We start from the raw sequence: 23,702 nt of genomic DNA, 5'->3' as shown, positions 1-23,702 counted from the left end.
GTTAATAAATAAAACTTACATTGAGAGCAATCAGGATGATGTCATTTATATTGACTTTGTCAGGAGAACTTGTGCATGCTTCAATGCCTTCATCTGAAAGATACCTGTTAAAATAAAATAAATGGCTTAATATTTTCTAAAATCAAAATTAACCAAAATTATTTTCTTAAGTCTACATGCAATTTTGTTCTCTACTATAAAATGCTTCCACTACAAATACGAGGCAAAAAGCATCCTGGATACTCCCTGTTTATTTACTATCTGATAGAACAGGATAGACAATGCGTATTTTTCCTCTTTTATATCTTTAAAGGGATACCGTGTTAATAAAAGTATCCATATGTTTTCTGAGAAAAGCTATTTAACCATCAATATACTTCTTAAGGAATGAATGAGCTCCTCTTTACTATTATACAAATACAATATCCAATTTAAATATTTAGTAATACAGTAAACTCTTAAGAGATTGAGATGTGCTATAAAAATAGAACCAAAAACAACATAGATTTAAATATAGTCCAACAAGCTTTCTTCTGGGCTCCTTTCCCACATTATCTTCTCAAGTCCCCTTTCTCTAACATAATGTTCCCAAGAATCTTTCAATAAATACTTCTGACTCCAAATAGCACAAAGATAGGCAACTTTTTACCATATATCTTTCACTTTTCCTGTCTCTTTTCAGTTTTTTTTACTCATTTTCTTATTGCCCTTTGTTATTTTTTATTCAGTCCAAACCAACCATACATCTGTAGCAGACAATAATTAATTCAAGAGTAAAAAGATTATTGAATCCAAAGGGGGGAAAAATCATCTCTACCAATTCACCCACACCCAATACAGTCATTTTGAAATTCTTTGATAAATTCTACAATTCAGATATCATCCCCCCAAAAGTCCACCTGTAAAAATGCCCATTAACATTCAGCATCTTTTGTAATCAGTATCAGATACTCCTTTAACCAAAGGTCTGATGCTAGCATTGCCACTGTAGACATTCTCCCACTAAAAAAGATCCCACTACTGGGCATATACCCTGAGAAAACCATAATTCAAAAAGATACATGTACCCCAATGTTCCTTGCAGCACTACTTACAATAGCCAGAACACGGAAGCAACCTAAATGTCCATAGACAGATGAATGGATGAAAAAGATGTGATACATATATATACAATGGAATATTACTCAGCCATAAAAAGGAACGAAATTGAGTCATCTGTAGTGATGTGGATGGACCTAGAGTCTGTCATACAGAGTGAAGGAAGTCAGAAAGAAAAAAGCAAATACCGTACATTAACGCATATATATGGAATCTAGAAAAATGGTACTTGATGAACCTAGTGGCGGGGCAGGAACAGAGACACAGTCTTAGAGAATGGACTTGTGGACACAGGTGGGTAAGGGGAGGGTGAGATGAACTCAGAGAGTAACACGGACATATATACACTACCATGTGTAAAACAGATAGCTAGTGGGAAGCTGCTGTATAGCACAGGGAGGTCAGCTCGGTACTTTGTGATGACCTAGAGGGGTGGGAGGGAGGCCCAAGAGGGAGGGGATATAGGCATACATATAGCTGACTCACTTTGTTGTACAAGAGAAACTAACACAACATTGGAAAGCAATTATAATCTAATAAAGATGAAAAAAAAAAAAGATACAGGAGTGCTAATCTGACAGAGCTAACTCCGGCTCTTCCTGATGGCCAGCAATTCCACCATCAACCCCCAACCTTAGGCTGATTCTAAGACACCTGTCAATGTAAACTTTACCTGAAGAGAGCAACCAAAGAGCATATACCTTTAAGAAACATAGGATGAATGATTTCTCAAAAGTAAAAGGACAAGTGAAAAGAAATGTGAATAGGAGAGTACAAAAAGCAATAGAAAATTAAAGCTGATAAACCTATGCATAAGATCAAGGAGGTAAAAGAAAGGAATGTGTATATAAATCAAAGCAAGAATGTGTTAAAAAAAGTTAGATACTATTAAAAGTTGAAGACCATGGCAGTGCTAAACTACAATGATGAATGAAGGCAAGGAGTTAAGTGGGCTACAGAGAAAAATAGAAGTGTTAAGTATGTAGATGAGTCAGTAAGAATGAATGGATGGGAGGCAGGAATAAATAGTACATGAGTGACCATGGAATACAATGTTTGCAGTCAGCAGAGATGGCTAAAACACTGCTTTAATTCAGAATGGCTAAGTTCATTTCCTTATTACCCTGATAATTTGTCACCATTCACAGCCATTGACTGTATCCGGCACTAACCATCTTACAAACTCAGTTCTACAAATATTAATTAATTCCCCCTTTATGTGAAAAGCACTATGTGAATCAGTAATAAGATCAGTAAAATGATGAAAAATAAACATCTTTCCTCAAGGAGTTTACAGTCTCACATAAAGAATAACACAACATGTAAACAGCTATCATACAATGCCAAAATAACTATAAACAAAATGTTATGGGGGCTCAAAGTGGCTGCAGAATGGAAAAGAGTGCACAGAAAGGGAATAGTATGACCAACAACATGGAAGTAAAAAGTATAAAGCACATTCTAGAGGTAATAACTTGGAATGTTACGGCTGGAAAATGGGGAAGAGACGAGAGGTCAGTATAGGTTGAGACAAATTTTATTTACTGTAGGAAGCAACAGTGCATAGAGGGATATGGGTGCTATATTAAATGTTGACTAAATGTTGAGTAATTACAAAATCACAACTTTCAAAATTCCTACAGTGGGGAAATAATATGCAATGACTAATAAAATACTTTTGTTTTCTAGAAAGGTAACTCTTTAGAATTAAAAGATTATAGGATGTCACATGAACTGGAAATGATCTTAAAAAATAATCAAAGTTTAACTCTTCAATTTTACAGATGAAGAACGCCCAAAGATGTTAACCTAAACTTGCCCCAAGATACAAACTTAAGCTATGAAAAGTTAAAACAAAAATGCCTCCTGATTCCCAGTTTAGCAGTCTTTTCATTACAACACACTATTTTTATTTATCAAGAACTAATGCTAATATCAGGAATATGATTTTTTTCTCATAAACAAAAGTCAACATCTATGCAGATCAATTTTTTAATCAAGTAGACACTTTACCAACACACACAAAAAAGCACAACTAGGTAAATTCGATCAGTGTCTCCGAAGTATATTAAATAAGAATAGGCCTAGTTTCATAGTAAAAGATCAGGGAACTAATATTAACTACGATTAAGAGATTCAAAAATTGTTACAACAATAAAAATACCTATCCTGCAAAATATAAAGAGGAAACATCTATCTAACAAAAATTCTGAAGGCAGAAGAGATAAGGGGGTGTAAATTTGACTTCATCCATGTATAAATCAAATATCATGTGATTTCTTCCAAACGATGCCTGGAGAAGGCTTCCTGAATATAAAAAATTATAAAATATGGCTCAGTCTCAATTTCCAAGTTTTACAAGTCTCCCTTCCTCACCCTTCACATTAAAAATAAATAAATAAATAAATAAAAATCAAAGGACTTGAGCCTCACAGCTTTACTTTGTAATTATCAAGAAACAGGAGACCCATTCACAGGTCTCCCCAGTAACATCTTGGTGATCCTTCTGTCAATACTGGACCATTTTCACAGGACTAAATCTAAATTAACTGTAACTTGAGATTTATAAATTAATCTTTCTGTTTTTGTAAACATTTAAGACTCCAATATCATCAATGAATAAAAAATGTGATAAAACTAAGGTATTATGTCCAAATCCGCTTCAAGATGCACAACAGGAACACAGCAACTGAAAGAACAAAACAACACACAATTCACCAGCCTTAATGTGGTCACTGGGAAAAAAAGGAATTGAAAATTGGCACAGGCGTGTCAGATCTGATCCCTGTGCACATCTGCACGATGGACCTCAAGGGAAGTGAGTCATAATCAGTTCCCAGGTGCCGTCTTTGAGTATGCAAAACCAAGGGCATGGACCTTAAAGAAGAAACAAACCCCAGAGAGCTCTTGTTGACTACAACAGCCCCCAAAGCACACACTTTTTTTCTCCTCTGGTGGAGATTTGAGCACAGTAACATTATAAAACCATTCATTACTATTCTGAACTAAAAATACATCAGAATACATTTTATTGACAAGCAAGGCACTAAAGGGCTAAATTCCTACATGATACTCACGGAATAGACTAATATTTCTCCTTAATTTTACCTTCAAATAATTCTATTTTAAATTACAGTTTAATAAACACTCAAATTTTTTAAAAGATTTTGGAAAGTGCTTCTTATTTTCATAAATAAATGTTAAAATTCTGACTTTCTCAGAGTCATTTAATTTTAGCACTGAGCAACTCTTCTTACTTAAGAAGTAAAAGCTTTAAAATTAATTACTATCCACCAATTTGGGGGAGAGGTGGTTTCCTATTACAAGTAATGAAAATATATTTAATAAGAAGGGTCTCACTGCTAAAACCATCTTTACCTCATGTTCTAAAGTTACTTGGGCATATAAAACAGACATTCCCAAACTACAGTTCAAGAATCTCAACTGACAGAAAACTGTGATAAAAACAAATACTATTGTTTCAATATCACTTGTTAGATCCAGATAGTGGATCACCATTACCAGTAAGTGTATTCCTAACTGCAAGGGAAAAGAGTGCCAATTTTCCTTTGATCCATTCCTCTGGAAGTAGGTAAAATCCTTGAGTCTAACTTAACTACTGACTATGATGTACACATAATGAGGAGGGCAGCAACAAACTGAAGAGTACACGCCCGTCTAAAGGGGGCGCTCCAGTGACTATCTGTATGAGGATAGGTTAAGCAGCCATTGTCAGATCTCATTTTTAGCTTTTAGTTTTTTGCAAAGCAATGTACAAGCCAAACAAAACAGGCTTCAGTCTGCATGTGGCACACACACTTTGTACGTATTAATCGTATTGGTTTATTTCAGTTATCTGTTTGTTTGCTCTTATACACTTTCAACTTGTCTTTGACATGCAGGGTTGTGCCCTAAGTGTCTCTCAAATGATATAATATCCATGGCTGACATCCTTTTCAAGCAAAAGAGGAAAAGAACTGTCTTTTAGGTCACTTTGTATGACTCCTGGACAGCAATAAACATATTTGTGCATGTAAATAGTGTTCTTACGGGATTTATCATCAAATCATTTACTTTGGCCTAAATTATCTTCAAACTGCACATATGATAACTCATCCTTACCTAGATTTCCAGACTACATATATTTTTTAGGGGGAAAAATGTTCTAATTGGCCAGAAATACTAAAAAAGCACACTGAAGTTTTCTTCCCCTCCACCTACCTGTACCCGTCCAAGCAATGAATACCCATTCAAGTCTGAACTGAGACATGAATTCCTAAGATAATCAAAAACAGAATCTATTATCACGCATACAAATTAGGCTGATGACACATGAAAATTCTTTAAAATGCCAATAAGGAAATCAAGAGTGAAAACATTCTTCCCAAATGGATAGGGACTCAATCAAAAATAAAGGACATATCTGGACAATGACTGCTACAGGATGGTCTTAACTGTCTCTGAAGAAAACCCAAATCACATGGCCTCATGTGGTTTTTGTGGTGTCTGATCTATACATGATTATTTGCTGGTACATTGAGATTACTAGCCCACATAGGTTATCCAAATACCAAAATGGGAATTTTATAAATGAATCCCTACTTAGCTACAAAGAAAATAATAACTAACTCCCAATTACTCAAGCCAATAGAGGGACAGGAGAGAATAAAACATGACAGGTAATTTTTAAAATCACTTATATTAAAAGGTATCTTTCATCTTAGCAAATATGAACATTGCCAACCTACTGAAAATTCCCAGGACATTAAAAAAATAATTTTTAAAAACTACCCAAAGGTCTCTCTATTCACTCTGCATATCCTGTTTCCAGCCCCACAGTGTAAGTGGTCTGTAACATGCCTGCTGAAAATTTTGGGTTTTGCTATAGGCTTCTTATAGGCTTTTGCTGTACCCAGTCAAAAACACTGAAATGATAACTTGCTAATTCCCTCCTTTAAGATAAAGGAAAATGGCTTATGAACTCCTATTTATGAACCACAGAGTAATAAGATTAGTTAAGGTAACAAGGCTAATAAAAATTTGGGCACAAGGACTTCCTTGGTGGTCCAGTGGTTAAGACTCCATGCTCCCAAAGCAGGGGGCCCGGGTTTGATCCCTGATCAGGGAACTAGATCTCACATGCCGCAACTAAAGATCCTGTACGTGGCAACAAAGATCCCACGTGCCTCAGCTAAGACCTGATGCAGCCAAATAAATAAATACTTTTTTAAAAAACTGGGGCACAAAATTTGCTTCAAATAACCTGGTACAGACTAAATGAATATACTCAATACAATTTATAAATACATTGGTGAGGGGGCGCGGGGGGGGGGAGTCACCAACCAGAATGTAACTTGGTACACCAGCATTAAGTTGAATGAATTTATGGTATTAATAAGCACAGCAAACAGGAGGATCAGAATTCTATTAAAAGTAATTCAGAAGGGGGGAGTCCTATGACCCAAATGGCAAAAAAGGAAAAAAGAGGTCTTTTATTTCATTTCCCTAAAAAAGTACCACTTCTATCACTACCATTTTCTTCCCTTCTTTAGGTTAAGTGGCCACCTACTATGCCAAAATGAATACCACAATCTTTATTCCAACAATTACAATAAGGACCTGAGTCAACACTAGCTTAAAATTTAATTTTCTCTATGGTTTATGTATGAATGGATCAAATAAAGATATGTACTATATAAAGGACCTCTAAGTAACAAGTAATTAGTGTTCATCTTAGTGAGTGAACTATTTTCTATATAAGATTTATTTTATTCAAATATAAACTATCTTTAAAAATGCATCTCTTTTTCAGTTTTTAGCTTTTATGATTTCTTTGCATGCACAAATGCAAAGAATTACTTTGCACCATTTAGCTAATATGATATTAAATTTTTTCTACACATGGGAAAATCTATTTTAATTTCTTCTCTGCTAACTTTCCAAATTTTTATATTACAAAAATAAAAACACCAAAAGCAAAGACCTTAAAACCTTAACATTTTATGTGCAAATGTTTCAAAAAATTAACCTCCACAAAAATGGAAAGGATAAATATGCAAAAAGTAAAAAATAAAATCTGCTTAGTACTACATAAGGATCTTTTTTCTAAGCAAGTAACTTCAGTAGAGACATGAAGCATTATGAAATGCCTTGATACATCATGATTAACATCTGTATTACTCAAACTTCAACATTTCAGTGGCCAGACAAAAATCTGGGGGCCCAATATTAAAGATTAAGATACGGACATCAGAAAAGGTTCTAGGGATAATCCTTTGTAAAGTCATATATAATGTAAAATATTTTAAAGTGTTTAAATTCTGAAAATTTGAAACCTAGATTTGTTTTTGTTAAGCATTTCCTTTAAAATGCTAAAGATGCATTAGAGAGCTAATTCTGAAGAATGTACTACTTGAAAACACCACTAGATGACAACCTTGCTTCACAAGCATAATATCATCAGCCCATTACTGGAAGCTAAGACTCCAAAGATGTACTAAACTGGCTTTCAAATAAGGGTTTCCAACATTTATTGGGTTTTTTTGGTGGCTAGTAGATATATCAAAAATAAAATAGACTGTTATAATTTTAGAATTTGTGTTTGCTATAAAGATCACTCAGGATTTAAAAAAGAAACTCATTTAGCAGACACTCGAGATATCTCACATGGAAAAAAAAACTGAAGCATATCAATAGACAATTTTCTCTCTTATTCTCTCCTATGTTCATCCTTTGGAAATAGAAACTTATAAAAAGTACACATAAATTACTAGAGATTAATGCTTTTTTTCTGTGGAATAGTTACAAACAGTATTTTCAACATTATTTCAATAGTTGTTTTTCTCTGACATCAAAACAAATAATTATGACAATTTTAAGATAACTATAGGAAGACAGGTGACAACAAATCACAAACTTCTATTTTTTGATCTTTTTTCAGCAATATTTTCCCTATACATAATCCAACCCATGAAGACATTAGTCCTGGAATGTTTATTTGGTATTAAGTAATTAACATCTGAGCAAGTAAAAATTCCTTTGAAATTCCATAATTGATATACTACAAGGATTAGTGGCAATGGGAACCTAACTATGTTATTATTCATTTTTGTAAACCAAACCCTCACATATTTTTAAAGTATAAATGAAGGCCTGGATATTTTTACTTTCATTAATTTATGTCCTTCCTCTAATTCAACATTTTCATACTTAAATTCTGAAGCAGAGCTGAAGTTAGTTTTTAATAAGTCATATTTTAAATATGTGATTTGACATTTCTGTCATCTCTACTTCAGCACAAAGGTGACAGCTTCAGCACAAAGGTGACAACCATACATCAGGTGAAAAGACTCACTTTAGGCCTAATGTCTGTGCACTGACTACTGCAATACAGAATCAAGGCCTGTAGAGGCCAGGCCAAAGGCCTCCCAGGATTAACCCCAGACCATGTACTTAGTTAGGTTTACATGAGAGTTGTTACTTTAAAATGTAAGATATGATAACAAATATTAGAAGGCATTTTATGAATAGCTTGGAGAGACTGTCATCTGATCTGTACTGTTTAGTGAGATGGAACTAGATGCAAATCTCAGTCTCAGCATTTAATAAATGTGGGATACAAAGCAATTTATTCAATCTTTCTTTGCCTGTTTCCTCCCCTACTTGGAAAAAAAAAAATCTATAGAGTTGTTCTAAAAAAATGCTAATCTTTAAGAGCTGTTCTAAGAATAAATGAAATACCTGGCATATGCCTCATATGAAGTTAGATGCTAAATAAAAACTAGTTTTCTTCCTTCTTAAACGCTGTACTCTTTGTGTCTATTCTGGAAAATATTTCCAAAACATAATGATCCTTAAAAATGCCTTCTTCTGAAACTAATATAGTAATTGAATCTACTATAGTTCAAAAAAAAATTCTTCTGGGTTATTAGAAGGAAGGAGGGTGGTGGGATAAATTCGGAGATTGGGATTGACATATATACACTAATATACATAAAATAGGTAACTAATAAAAAAAAAGTAACACATGAAGTATGATTCCACTTTTGATGGGGAAAAGCTTGTATTTAAAAATGAAAAAAAGAAAGAAAGAAAAAAATGAAGGGAGGAAAAGAATGAAATCTGCCAACCAATAAAGGGAATTTAACTTGAAGGCTACAGCTAATAGTCAAAAGTGTGTAACCTTCCTTATTAGAAAGCCTAAACTACATATTTCCAACATGCTCTTCATATGGAGCTCACTAAGAAATGAAGGAAGGTGTCAGCAAGATGAAAAGATTTTTATTATTTAATTTTTTCCAAATTTACATATTGGATGAATAGACATAGTTTTTAACAGTAAGAAAAAAACTTATTCCATGAGACTGTGCAAATATTTCTGCCTCAAAGAGAATTTTCAGTGCAAAATATATTGCCATCATTTTTGCTCAATCTGCCATTTATGTCAAAATTTTAAATAATGATGTCAAGAAACAACTGGTAAGTAATAAGTTTAATATTCTATAGCACAGAATTATATTGTATTAAAATTACAATTTTAATATCTGTTTTAAAATTAGACATCTTATAATTTACACTCATAATTTATTTAAACTAATACCATTTATTCAAAACATTAAAAATGAAAACCTACTACTTCAATTATCATAGGTAATTATGACAAATACCTATGTTTCTATTGCATGTCATCATATAGCTTACCATTTAATAGCATAACAATTCTCCAAAAATTAAAATGAAATGAAAATAGAATGCCTAAAATAAAAAATGGCAGTCACTTAAATATGCTACTAAGCTAATTAAGTAAATATAAATGAATGTTTTGCAAAAGAGTGAAATAGTCCCTCATACATATATCTTAGTCAATAAATATGAATAATTCTAATTTTCATTTCTTTAAAATGCATCTTAAAATATAAAATGCTTGGTGTTGATTAAATTTTTGAAATTGAAATGCTGCAAAAACATTAAAAGTTTTCTTTTTCCAGCTTAGAAAACATAATTTAAATGTATACCCATCTCTTTGCAGTGGACTGAATGGTGGTACACCAAATTATATGTTCATATCCTAATCTCTGGGACCACTGAATGTTACTTTATTTGGAAAAATTATCTTAACAGATGTAATTAAGTTAAAGATCTTGAGACGATTAGCCAGGTGGGCCCTAAATGCAATGACAAGTGTCCTTATAAGAGAACAGCAGAGGGAATTTTGAGACATAACACACAGAAGAGAGAGACACAGATGGACACAGAAACTGGAGTGATGAGGTCTCAAGCCAAGGAATGCCAGCAACCACCAGAAAGCTGTAAGCGGCAAGTAACTGATTTTCCCCTAGACCCTCTGCACACACCTTTATTTCAGACTTCTAGACTCCAGAACTGTGAGTACTTTTCTATTGTTTTAACCACTCTGCTTGTGGTAATTTGGTACAGCATCCACAGGAAACTGATACACCTATTATGAATTTAAGTAATTTGAAAGTACTCATTCAATTAAATAAAAACCTATTTTTTGAAAAGCCATCCTTTATATTAGAATCTAAAAAAAGTCCTCTATTCAATTTAAAATGCCCTGATTCATTAACTCTCCCTGAATGATCAAGTTCAGTGAACTTGATCAGTTTAAGCCTATAAATAATAATAATAGGGCTTCCCTGGTGGCGCAGTGGTTGGGAGTCCGCCTGCCGATGCAGGGGACACGGGTTCGTGCCCCGGTCCGGGAGGATCCCACATGCTGCGGAGCAGCTGGGCCCGTGAGCCATGGCCGCTGGGCCTGCGCGTCCGGAGCCTGTGCTCCACAACGGGAGAGGCCACTAGCACTGAGAGGCCCGCGTACCGCGAAAAAATAATAATAATAATAAAAATACAAGTATACAGAGGTATAATAAAAAGTGAAAGCGGCCCCTCCCCAATTCTTCCAAAACATACACATTATTAACAATGTTATTAACAACATTATAGCAATATCCTTGTAATACACATAAATTGGGGTGGATTTTAGAAGGAAATACTTGTTTATAAAAATAGACTTATATACGTAAAAGTTTCTGCAATACATCTTTTCCCTTAAGAATAGATCATGGCCAACTTCTATTTCAAACATAGATTTCCCAATCTCATACTGTTCAATAGCTGCTTGTCCCTCAGTATCTGAGAGGGACTGGTCTGAGGACCTCTGTGGAAACCAAAACTGGCAGATGTTCAATGTTCAAAATTGTATCTAGAAATAGAACTTTCAGGGTAAACTCATGATTTTATATTTATATATCAATGTATTCATTCTCATGTGTGTGCACTGTCTAGAAACAACATGTGACTCATGTAATAGTTGTATCTTCATTAATCTAATCATAAAGAAGCCTTGATATGACTTTTAATTTTAAAAGAGCAATAAAACATTGTTTTATAATATCTGACATACATACAATAAATTAGAAAATGTTGCAGATTAATAAAATCTCAGTTTTAAAAAACTGAGGTAACATTGATTTATAACATAATACGTTTCATGCATACATTGTATTTCTATTTCTGTATACCCTAACAGCATGCTCACCACCAAAAATTTAGTTTCCTTCCTTCACCATAAACTTGATCCCACCTGTTCCTTCCTCCCTGGTAAATACAAATCTGTTCTCTACATCTACGTGCTTGCTTTTCTTTGGTTTGGTTTGCTTATTTATTTGGGGGGTTTTGTTTGTTTGTTGTATATTCCACATTGGAATGAGATCTATACAATATTTGTCTTTCTCCATCTGATATAGTTCACTTAACATAATACCCTCAAGGTCCACACGTATTCTCAGAAATGGCAAGATTGCATCCTTTCGATGGCTAAGTAGTATTGCATTGTACATACATACTGCATCTTCTTTATCCATTCATCCACCTCCTGATGGACACTTCTGCTGTTTCCCTATCTTGCATATGGTGAATAATGCCATGATGAACAGAGGTGTACATATATTTTTTCAAATTACTGCTTTCATACTCTTCGGATGACCCAGAAGTGGGAAAGCTGGATTAGTGATGTTGAGTAATTTTTCACGTGTCTGTTGGCCATATGAATGTCTTCTTTGGAAAAGTGTCTATTCAGCTCCCCTGCCCAGTTTTTACTGAAGTTGGTTTTCTTTTTAGTTGACTTTATGAGTTCTTTATGTTTTTAATTGAAGTATAATTCACTTACAACACTATGTTGGTTCCAGGTGCACAATGCAGTGATTCAATATTTCTACACATTACAAAATGATCAAGATAAAGTCTAGTTGCCACCTGTCACCAAAGTTATTACAGTGTTATTGACTGTATTCCCCATGCTGTATATTTCATCTGCATCACTCATTTATTTTGTAACTGGAAGTTTGTACCTACCAATCCACTTCACCTATTTTGCCCAAGCCCCCATACGCTTCTCCTCTGGTGACCACCAGCTTCTCCTCTGTATCTATTAGTCTGTTTCTCTCTTGTGTTGTTTGTTTTGTTTTCTAGATTCCACATATAAGTGAAAACATATGGTATTTGTCTTTCTCTGTCTGACTTATTTCACTTAGCATAATACCAACTGGGTCCATCCATGTTATCACAAATGGCAAGACTTTTTTTTTTTATGGCTGAGTAATATTCTGTTGATTCTATAAATCACATCTTCTTTATCCACTCATCTATTGATGGACACTTAGGATCCTTCCATACCTTGGTTACTGTAAATAATGCTGTAGTGAACATATGAGTGCATATATCTTTTTGAATTAGTGTTTTTTATTCTTCAGAAAAATACCCAAAAGGGGAATTGCTGGATTGTATGATAGTTCTGTTTTTAATTTTTTGAGGAGCCTCCATATTTTTTTCCATAGTAGCTATACCAATTTACATTCCCAACAACAGTGGATGAAGGTACACTTTTCTCCATATTCCCGGCAACACTTAATTACTGTCTTTGATAACAGTCATTCTGACAGATGTAAGGTGATATCTCATTGTGATTTTGATTTCCAATTTCCTGATAATTAGTGATGTTCAGCATCTTTTCATGTATCTGTTGACCACTTGATGTCTTCCTTAGAAACATGTCTATTCAGATCCTCTGCTCATTTTTTAATCAGGTTTTCTTTTTGACATTGAGTTGTATGAATTCTTTGTATGTTTTGGATATAATGTTTGCAAATACATTCTCCCATTTAGTAGGCTAGCTATGTGTTTTGTTGAGAGTTTCCTTCACTCTGCAAAAGCAAAAGGCAGTTTGATGCAGTCCCATTTGTTGATTTCTGCTTTTGTTTCCCTTGCCTGAGAAGACTGGTCTGAAAAAAATTGCTAAGACCAATGTCAAAGAGCATAATGCCTATGTTTTCCTCTACGAGTTTTATGGTTTCAAGTCTTATATTTAAGTCTTTAATCCATTTTGAGTTTATTTTCGTATATGTTATGAGAAAGTAGTCCAGTTTGAGTCTTCTGCATGTAGCAGTTCAGTTTTCCCAAAACCATTTATTGAAGAGGCAGTTTTTTTCCTCCATTGTATATTCTTGCATCCTTTGCCATAGATTAATTGAACATATAAGTGTGGGTTCATTTCCGGGCTCCTTTATTCTGTTCCATTGATCTATATGTCTTGTTTTGTGCCAGTACCATACTGTTTCAATGACTGTAGCTTTGAAGTATAGTTTCCAATCAGGGCATGTGATACCTCCAGCTTTGTTCTTCATTCTCAAGATTGATTTGGCTATTCGGGGTCTTTTCTGTTTCCATACAGACTTTAGAATTATTTGCTCCATTTTTGTTAAAAAAAAAAAAAAGGCCATTGGTATTTTGAAAGGGAATACATTGAATCTGAACTGCTTTGGAGAGTACCGTCGTTTTAACAATATTAATTCTTCCAATCCATGAGCATGATATATCTTTCCATTTGTGTCATCTTCAATTTTTTTCATCAATGCCTTGTAATTTTCCAAGTACAGGTCTTTATTCCTAGGTATTTCATCCTTTTTGATGCAAATACACGTGGGATTGTTTTCTTAATACATTACTGACCAGGGGATTTCTATAGAAACTAATGCCTGTGGCTGGCAATTTGTTATATAAGTGAATATTGAAACACCCACGTTTGAGTAAATATCAACAACTTTTTTGCGCTTAATGCATTTATTTGATACTTTGAACATGTCTCACTACAGCATTCTAATATAGAGTGTGACAGGCAGAATAGCAGGCATCTCTGTGCAGGGGAACAGAACATCTATTACAAATATACTATGGAGGCTTCCCTGGTGGCGCAGTGGTTGAGAGTCCACCTGCCGATGCAGGGGACGCAGGTTCGTGCCCCGGTCCGGGAAGATCTCACATGCCGCGGAGTGGCTAGGCCTGTGAGCCATGGCCACTGAGCCTGAGCATTCGGAGCCTGTGTTCCGCAACAGGAGAGGCCACAACAGTGAGAGGCCCGCGTACCACAAAAAAAAAAAAAAAAATATATATATATATATATATATATATATATATATACTATGTTTCACTGTGCTTTCCCCTGGAAGAGCAGACTCTACACTTTCTGGCAGCAATTTTTTTCTTTTAGTCCTGTGGCTATTATTTCCTCTATAATATGTTCTTTTATTTTACCTGATAGTCGACAAGGTGGATCTTTGTGGGGGGCTCTTTTAGAAATGCCACAAGAAGGACCAGGTGTGGGATCACCACTACATTCACCAGAATGGTCAGTTACCTATTCTCTAGCTACTGCTAACAAAAATTGTTTGTAAGTCATTTTATTCTGTTCATTAAGGCTACAATAAATTTTAAATGCATTAAATAAACTGCAATTACTCATAGAGGAACCCGCTTTCTTATACCATTTTTGTGTTTTCCAGAGGATACTGAAGTTTGCAAGATATTGATCAGATCAATCAACTCCTTTCATATATTTATTATACTCTAATATACAAGTGGGCTTAGTTATCTGATGGCCAGTCCTCCTGTCTTCCTTTCCTGTAGATGCTATGGAGGCATCATGAATAGTTGTCACCATGCGGACTAGGCCTCTTGTCTTTCCATACAAGAAGAATCACTTCTCCCTTCCATAAGAATGTCATTTCTCCCCTCTGTAGATCTTTAGATTTCTCTTTTAATTAGTTTGGTAGACCATGATTCTCTCTTACAGTACCATAAACTCTGGTTTTATTTTTCAACAATATTTCAGATGTGGACACACTGTTATAACAATTGTCTTGGTAAATATGGTGCCATGAACCAAGATAAGGTTGTAGGACTGATAATATTGTTTCTTGCAGTTTCTTTCCTTCATGCATGTGAATCTCAAGGTTGCATATATATCCAGTTTCACTTTCGCTAACCATCCTGACCAAAATTCCATACTTTGTAAATTTTCCAGGATTATAGGTTTTGAATCTGAGTCGTCCTGTCCACTTTATCATTGCCTTCTCAAGTGATAGCTCTTCTCTGGGTATATAGGTCGATTGAAATTTTGGTAGAAGATAATCCAAAAGAGGTTTAATTTTTGAAATTCTGTCTGCAGGAAGTGGAGTTTCTGAGATATCATTAAAGTGAAGAAATGTCATTATTTGTTCAAACCTTGCCTCATCATAATCTTTGGAAAGACAGGTGTTTCAAGTAAGGGATCAGTCGACCAATATTCTTTCCAGTGTGACTTTATTTGTCCCATCAAAATTATTAATCCAAGAAACTTCTTCATGTCACTATGGGTTACATCAGTCCATTTTAAAGCCTTATACTTTTTATATGATTTTTCATTCTGTTGGTGACACAAGTTTGTTTGAGAAGCAACCAACTCGAAAAAGTCATTACCAAAAATTAATTCTGTTATTTCACTAACATTTGGAGGGTTATTACATTCAACAGTTACACCTGACACACCTGTAAACTCATGCAATTTCTGTGAAACGTTGTCTTCAATCCACTCTTCTGTAGAAGCAAAGGAGCATTCTCCAAAACCGTTTCATTTTCACTTTCCGCATCAGAGTCAATCACTAAGTTTTTTTGTCTTTTTGTTGGTCTAATATTCACATCATCTGAATCAGAACTATCTTCTGAAGAACTATCATCTTCTGAGACACCAGTATATATGTCACTTGGACAATCAGAGAAAGTATCTGCACAAAATTCACCAAAAAATTCTTCAATTTCACAATGTGCCATTTTTGAAAATTTTACGGTAATTAACTTGTATTTATAATATACAAGATTGGGACAAAAACCTAACAGAGCAAAATAAGTTGTATAATGAAATCTTGATCAATTTTAAGTGCTAACAACTTCGCATGGTGATGTTAATTGTATCACTCTCTAAAAACATATCGATATGTCTCTGGTCAATAACATTTGGGTAGCAAAAGATGTATTAATACTTCTCCAGTCAGTAAATTATTAACTTCTCTTTCTGATAGTTTGTTGTTGGTGTAGAAGCACAACAAATTTCTGTACATTAATTTTGTACCTGCACCTTTACTGAGTTAACTTACTAGTTCTAACAGTTTTTTGGTCACATCTTTAGAATTTTTTATACATGGTATCATGTCATCTGCAGTGATAGTTGTACTTTTTCCTTTCTAATGTGAATTCCTTTTACTTCCTCTTCTGGTCTGACTGCTGTGGCTAGGACTTGCAATACTATGTTGAATATAAGTGGCAAGAGTGGGCATCCTTGTCTTGCTCCTGATCTTAAAGGAAACGTTTTCAGCTTTTCACTGTTGCATCTACCGTCATCAGTGATATTGACCTGTAATCACTAGTTTTGGTATCAGAGTAATGCTGGCTTCACAGAATGAGTTCAAAAGTTTTCCTTCCTTCACAATTTTGTGGAATAGTTTGAGAAAGATAGATGTTAAATCTTTAAATATTTGGCAGTATGCATTTGTGAAGTCAACTGGCCCTGGACTTTTATTTGTTAGGCATTTTCTGATTACTGATTCAATTTCATTACTGGTAATTGGTCTGTTCAAATTTTTATTCTTCCTGATTGAGTCTTGGAAGATTAGACATTTCTAGGAATTTAACCAGTTCTTCTAGATTGTCCATTTTATTGTTATATCATTGTTTGCAGTAATCTCTTATGATCCATTATATTTCTGTGGTGTCAATTGTAACTTTTTCATTTCTGACTTTATTTACTTGGGCAATCTCCTTTTTGCCTTGATGAGTCTGGCTAAAGGTTTATCAATTTTGTTTATCTTTTCAAAGAACCTGCTCTTAGTTTCCTTGACCTTTTCTATTGTTTACTCTTTATTCACTTATTTCTGTTCTGATCTTTAGGATTTCTTTCCTTCTACTAACTTTGGGCTTTGTTTATTGTTCTTTTGCTAGTTCCTTTAGATGTAAGGTTAGGTTGTTTATTGGAGATTTTTTCTTGTTTCCTGAGGTAGGCTTGTATCATTATAAACTTCCCTCTTAGAACTGCTTTTGCTGTGTCCCATAGATTTTGGATTGTTGTGTTTCCATTTTAATTTGTCTCAAGGCATTTATAAATTTCCTCTTTGATTTCTTCAGTGACCCACTGGTTGTACAGTAGCATACTGTTCAGCCTCCACGATTCTTTGTTGTTGTTGTTGTTTTTGGCTGCACCACATGGCATGTGGGATCTTAGCTCCCAGACCAGGAATCTAATCTACATTTGTATTTTTTGAAGTTTTTTTTTTTCTCTTGTAGTTGATTTGTAGTCTCATATCATTGGTTGGAAAAAATGCTTGACATGATCCTTAAATTTATTGAGACTTGTTTTGCGGCCTAACATGTGATATATCCTGGAAAATGTTCCACGTGCACTGAAGAGAATGTGTATTCTGCTGCTTTTGGGTCAAACGTTTTATACATATATATTTATCCCATCCTGTCTCATGTGTTGTTTAAGGGTAGTGTTTCTTTATTAACTTTGTCTGGATGCCCTGTCCATTGATGTAAGTGGGGGTGTTAAAGTCCCTTACAATTACTGTGTTACTGTCAATTTCTCCCCTCATTTTGTTAATATTTGCTTTATCTATTCAGATGCTATGTTGGCTACATACATATTTATAATTGTGATACGTTCTTGGACTGATCCCTTTGTCATTATGTAACATCCTTTTTGTCTTTTGTCAGTCTTTGTTTAAAAGTCTATTTAGTCTGGTATGAGTATTGCTACCCCAGCTTTCTTTTCATTTCCATTTGCATGAAATACCTTTGACCATTCCCTCATTTTCAGTGTGTGTCTTTACATCTGAAGTATCCTGTGGGTGGCATATATATGGGTCTTGTTTTTTGTTTGTTTTTTGTTTTTATACATTCAGCCACTCTATGTCTTTTGATTTGAGTATTCAGTCCATTTACATTTAAAGTAATTATTGATAAGTATATACTTATTGCCATTTTGTTAATTGTTTGGGGTTATTTTTGTAGTTCTTGCCTTTTTTCTCCTTCTTTTGCTCTCTTCCCTTGTAATTTGATGACTATTTTTAGTATTATGTTTGGATTCCTTCCTTTTTTATGTGTCTATTTATCATAGATATTTGATTTGTGGCTACCATGAGGGTTATATATTACAACCTATACATATACATGATTATTTTAAGTTGATGATCTCTTAAGTTAAGCCTCATTCTAACCATCCTGAATTTTTATTCCTCTCACAACGTTCAATGTTACAACATAATATTTCACATCTTTTAGTTTTATGTACCCCTTAAATACTTACTGTGGATATCGATGATTTTACTACTTTTGTCTTTTAATCTCCCTACTAGCCTTATAAATAGTTGATATACTACCATTACTGTATATTTGTCTTTACCAACAAGAATTTTTTCCTTTCATAATTGTCATATTTCTAGTGTGCTCTTTTCTTTTCACTAATAAAATCCCTTTAAAATTTCTTGTAAAGCCAGGTTAGTGGTGCTTATCTCTTTTAGCTTTTGCTTATCTGTAAAACTTTTATCACTCTTCCAAATCTGAATGACAGCCTTGCCAGGTAGATTATTCTTGATTGTAGTTTATTTCCTTTCACCCCTTGAAATATATCATGCTACACCCTTCTGGTGTGCCAAGTTTCTGCTGAAAAGTCAGCTGATAGCCTTATGGGAGTTTCCTTGTATGTAAATAGTTGCTTTTCCCTTGCTGCTTTTAGGAGTCTCTCTTTACGTCTAACTTTTGCCATTTTAATTACAATGTGTCTTGTTGTAGTCCTCTCTGGGTTGATACTGTTTGGGACTCTGTGCTTCCTGGACCTGAACGTCTGCTTCCTTTCCCAGGTTAGGTTAAGTTTTCAGATATTACTTATTCAAATAAGTTCTCTGCCCCCTTCTCTCACTCTTCTCCTACAATTTGAATGTTAATATGCTTGATGTTGTCCAAGAGGTCTCTTAAACTATCCTCAGTTTCTTTTTAATTCTTTTTACGCTTTTCTCTTCAGTTTGAGTGGTTTCCACTACTCTGTTTTCCAGTTCCTCTGTATCATCTAATCTACTCTTGATTCCCTCTAGTGTATTTTTTATTTAAGTTATTGTATTCTTCAGCTCTGGTTTTTCTTTACATTTTCTAACTCTTTGTTAACTTTGGAACTTCTCACTGTGTTCATCCATTCTTCTCCTGAGTTTGCTGAGCATCTTTAAAATCATTATCCTGAACTCTTTATCAGGTAGATTGTTTAGCTCCACTTTGCTTAGTTCTTCTTCTGGGGTTTTATCTTGTTCCTTCATTTGGAACATCTTCCTTTGTCACCTCATTTTGCCTAATTCTCTGTTTTTACTTCTATGTCTTAGATAGGTCTGTTACATTTCCCAATCTTGGAGAAGTGGCGTTTTGTAGGAGATGTCCTATGGGACCCCGTCACATACTCCCCTCTGGCCACCAGACCTATATGTTCTAGGGGTTTCCCCCATGTGGCCTGTGTGGGCCCTTCTGTAGTGGTGGGGCTGAATACTGTGGATGCACTGGTAGGTGGCGCTGACCCTGAGCCTGGTTGACTGCCTGGCCTTGCCTCTTGCAGATGCTGCCCACCCAGTGGTGGGCAGGGTGAGGTCCTAACACAGCTGGTAGTAGGGCTGAGGAAATCTTGTGGCTGGTACCAGACTGCTGGTTGGCCAAAACAGGTCCTGGTATGGCTGGCTGTGGGGCTCGGGGGGCCTGGGGCTGGTGCTGTCCTGCTGTTGGGCAGGGTTGGGTGCTTGGGAAGCTGGTGCAGGGTCAGGGCTGGTGCTGGCCCACTGGTGGATGGTGCTGGGTTCCCACATAGTTGGCTATTCAGCCTGGAGAAGGGGGGTGGGGGCTGGATTAAGTCTCAACCTTTATAAGCACAAAGTCATCACCATTTTCCAATGAAACCATTTTTCTCACTTTCAAGTTGTACATATGAACAAAGATGATATTTAATCAAATAATACAGGTAACTAAATATGTGTATTTCTATCAAACAATTATGGTAATAACAATCCTAAAATGAATAAAGTCACACTGGCAAGAGGTCAGGTTGTTTGAAGAAGTATTATTCTAAAGGCATGCCTATATAAAAACTGTATGTTGACAAAACTGTATTTTGTGAATCCACTTTTTTAGCTTGTATAATTTAGAAAAATATGAAACCCATATTTTTGCAGTACATTTATCGTGCAGGTAATTTTAAAGACAAACCTTGTTATTCTATCTGTTAAAAAATCCGGTATTTCATTGAAAATGGATATAGATGCAAATATATTTCTAGTGTGTGTAATGGTACTCATATGTCAATTAGGGCACAAGAATTTGGCCTTTTACATGGCCAAAAACTTTAACAAAGGAATTTTTTTTCTTTTTTGTCTCCTTTAATTCAGTCAGTCTCATGAATTCTTTTCTCCTTCCTTCAATAAAATTTTTATTTGGGACTTACTTGGCACCAAAAGCAATTTAAGTTAAAAGCTCAGACCCACTTTCAAGAAGTCTATGATCCAGTGAATTGGTAGACATGAAAACAAGACACTATAATAAAAAGAAGCAAAAATGTTCTAAGGTACCCTATATGAATAAGATGAACTGGGCAGCAAAGTCTGTGTGGAACGATCAGGGTAGGCTCTAAGGAGGAAGTGGTATAATGGGCTGAGATTAGAAAGAACACAACCCTGCAACTAGGACACCAAAAATGTAATGCTCAGTTTTCCTTCTCATTAGTAACAAAACTATCAGTCATTCCTGAGAATGATAAACCTTGCACGATAAAAGCTCAGGGCTGTGAGATAAGTATGCAAATTGTAGTAGTCAAAAGTATATTCTATGTCCAAACTGCAACATCAGTAATATATTCTATAACTGCAACGTTAAAATGGACATAGCATCATAAAGTCTGCAATAAGTAAGAAAGGTATCAGTTGTGAATTTTATGCCTTCCTCAACTGAACACCCTCTGCCCTAATAAAGGAAGATCTCACTCATAAATGAGGCATATTAAAACAATTCTAAGGCAGTTGATTATTATTCTACAAACTCCAGTAGATCACCATATGCTAAAACAACCAGCCTCAGGACTAAATAAGTTTGCTACAAATCTTATTGCCCTTTCAGAAAATCACAAGATAGGATAACATAACATATTAAATTCCTTGAGGAACCTGAAATAAACAACCTGTTTTCTTTCTTTTTTTTTTTTAATGCAGAGTTAATTAGATAAGGGAACCTACTTTCCCATTTAACATCCTCAGAACATATCTTGTATTAGCATTTTAGTATTTGAGGATTTAACTATTTGTAAGTAACCCAAGACACAACATAGTAATGTGTAATTTTGCTAAAACACAAATGTGAAGCACATCTGCTGAATGGCTGCTTTGTGGGAGTGAGTCACAGAAGACTTAGCCAACCACCAGATATCCACATCTCAGTGCCGCTTTTCAGTATTCTATATGGTAGTCACAGAGAAATCAGGCCATATCCTTCACTAATATCAATATCTACTGTAATTCCGATAAAATATAAAAACTGTATTATAAGCACAATGGCTATTTCCCTACATTTCAAAATGAAAGTATGAAGTAACACAATGTATAAATTATGCCACATATATAACTCAACTCAGGATGCCTTACAGTAACAAAAACAACAGCTAACACTGCTTGCTAGACACTGGTCTAAGTGCTTTATGTATATTAACTTAGTTAATCCTCGTGACAACTTTATGAGGTAGGTAATATTATTACACATTTTACAGATGAGTAACCTCAGGCACAAAGAGCTTAATTAAGTTGCCCATGGACACACAGCTTACAAATGACAGAGCTGGCATGCTAACCCCAGGAGTCTGGCTCCAGTCTATACTCTTGGTAATGACATTTGAACCCAGAGTTTTAAAAAATGCTTAGAGTCTGAAACCCGGATTCTGCACTAACTCAGTGGGACATAAGGAATTCACACTGCTGTGCTTTAGGTTAGTCATATATAAAGTAAGAGAGCTGGGTGGATTCAAGATGGCGGAGGAGTAGGTGGACATGGAGTTCATCTCTCTCCACCGATGCATCAGGAATACATCTATAGATGCAACAATTCTCACAGAATGCCGGTTGAAAACTATCAGAAGACCTTGGACACCAGAAAGGACTATAAAGATCCCTGCATAACTGGGTAGGATGGAAAAAAAGGAAGAAGGAGGAGGAGAGGAAGCAGGATGGGACCTGCACCCCGGGGGTGGGGGAGCTGAAGGAGAAGAGAGATTCCCGAATTTGGGGAAAACCCCTCTCTGACGGGGAAACAGATTGGGACAGAAGGGAAGCATTTGAGGCTGTTGGAAGAAAAAGTGGCCGATCTGCGGCAGACAGGAAAGAGTGAAAACTACACAGATGGTCCATACTGCGGCCCTATGTGCCCCGGATTGGGATGTGTGTTCACAGGTGTGCAAGGGGGCTGGGAGCTGGTGCGTGGGGAATGAAGGACAGGCCCAGAACAAGAACGGCTGTTGGCTGTGGGGAGATGGAGTGAGGGGACAGGAGGGAGGAAATCTGCAGCAGGGAATGTCTATGGAGGAAGACTGGACTGCCAGAGAAGCAGGGTGCTATTGCTGAATCACAGGCAGGGAGAAGAGTCACTATTGTAGCCTCTCTCTCCCCACACGCTGGCGCCTGCTGATGACAATTAAAAAAGCCCCCTCAGAGCTGGCCCTCACATGCCTACTTCCAGGTGCCAGAAAAACCCCGGCGAGGGCTGGCCCTCACATGCCTTATGCCGGGCACCAGAAAAGGCCCTCACTAGGGCCATGTCTCTTGCGCACATGGCTACCGGCTTCCCTGTGCATTTGGCACCACTAGTGCTCCCGTGATCCAAGCAGTCATACCACCTCTGCGCCTGGCCCTCACAGAGGCAGACCCAAGAGTTCCAAGGCTGCCTCAGGACCAGACTCCTATGGGTGGACCACCCAAAGGTGGGTATAAAACCAAAGTTGAACCCCAGGGATAGGGTGACTAAGGAAGAAGATCGAAAATCTTTCCATCAGCTGTACAAGCTGCAGATAAAATCCCCATGATCAGCTAGGAAGACCCTACATCTATGGAATATCTGAATAGACAATGAGTGTTCCCACAAATGAAAACTGTCTATCTCTGGCAGCTGTGGCTTTTGGGGGCAAGCACATGCAGGAACTGGGCCAGATCAGAGTC

General features: G+C 35.8%; 1 protein-coding gene across 1 annotated transcript in view; it reads right to left on the bottom strand.

Moving 5' to 3' along the window:
• The window catches only part of TDRD3 (tudor domain containing 3), a 203,135-nt gene that overhangs the window by 119,933 nt on the left and 59,500 nt on the right, over nucleotides 1-23,702 (bottom strand). The window contains exon 2 of the mRNA XM_030830358.3: nucleotides 20-104. Coding sequence (XP_030686218.1) covers nucleotides 20-104 — 85 coding nt within the window. The remainder of the gene's footprint in view (nucleotides 1-19; nucleotides 105-23,702) is intronic.

This window comes from Globicephala melas, chromosome 18, assembly GCF_963455315.2.
Source record: "Globicephala melas chromosome 18, mGloMel1.2, whole genome shotgun sequence".
Taxonomy (NCBI): Eukaryota; Metazoa; Chordata; class Mammalia; order Artiodactyla; family Delphinidae; genus Globicephala; species Globicephala melas.
Note: the sequence above shows the minus strand (reverse complement) of the source record. Positions and strands in the feature narration are given on the sequence as shown.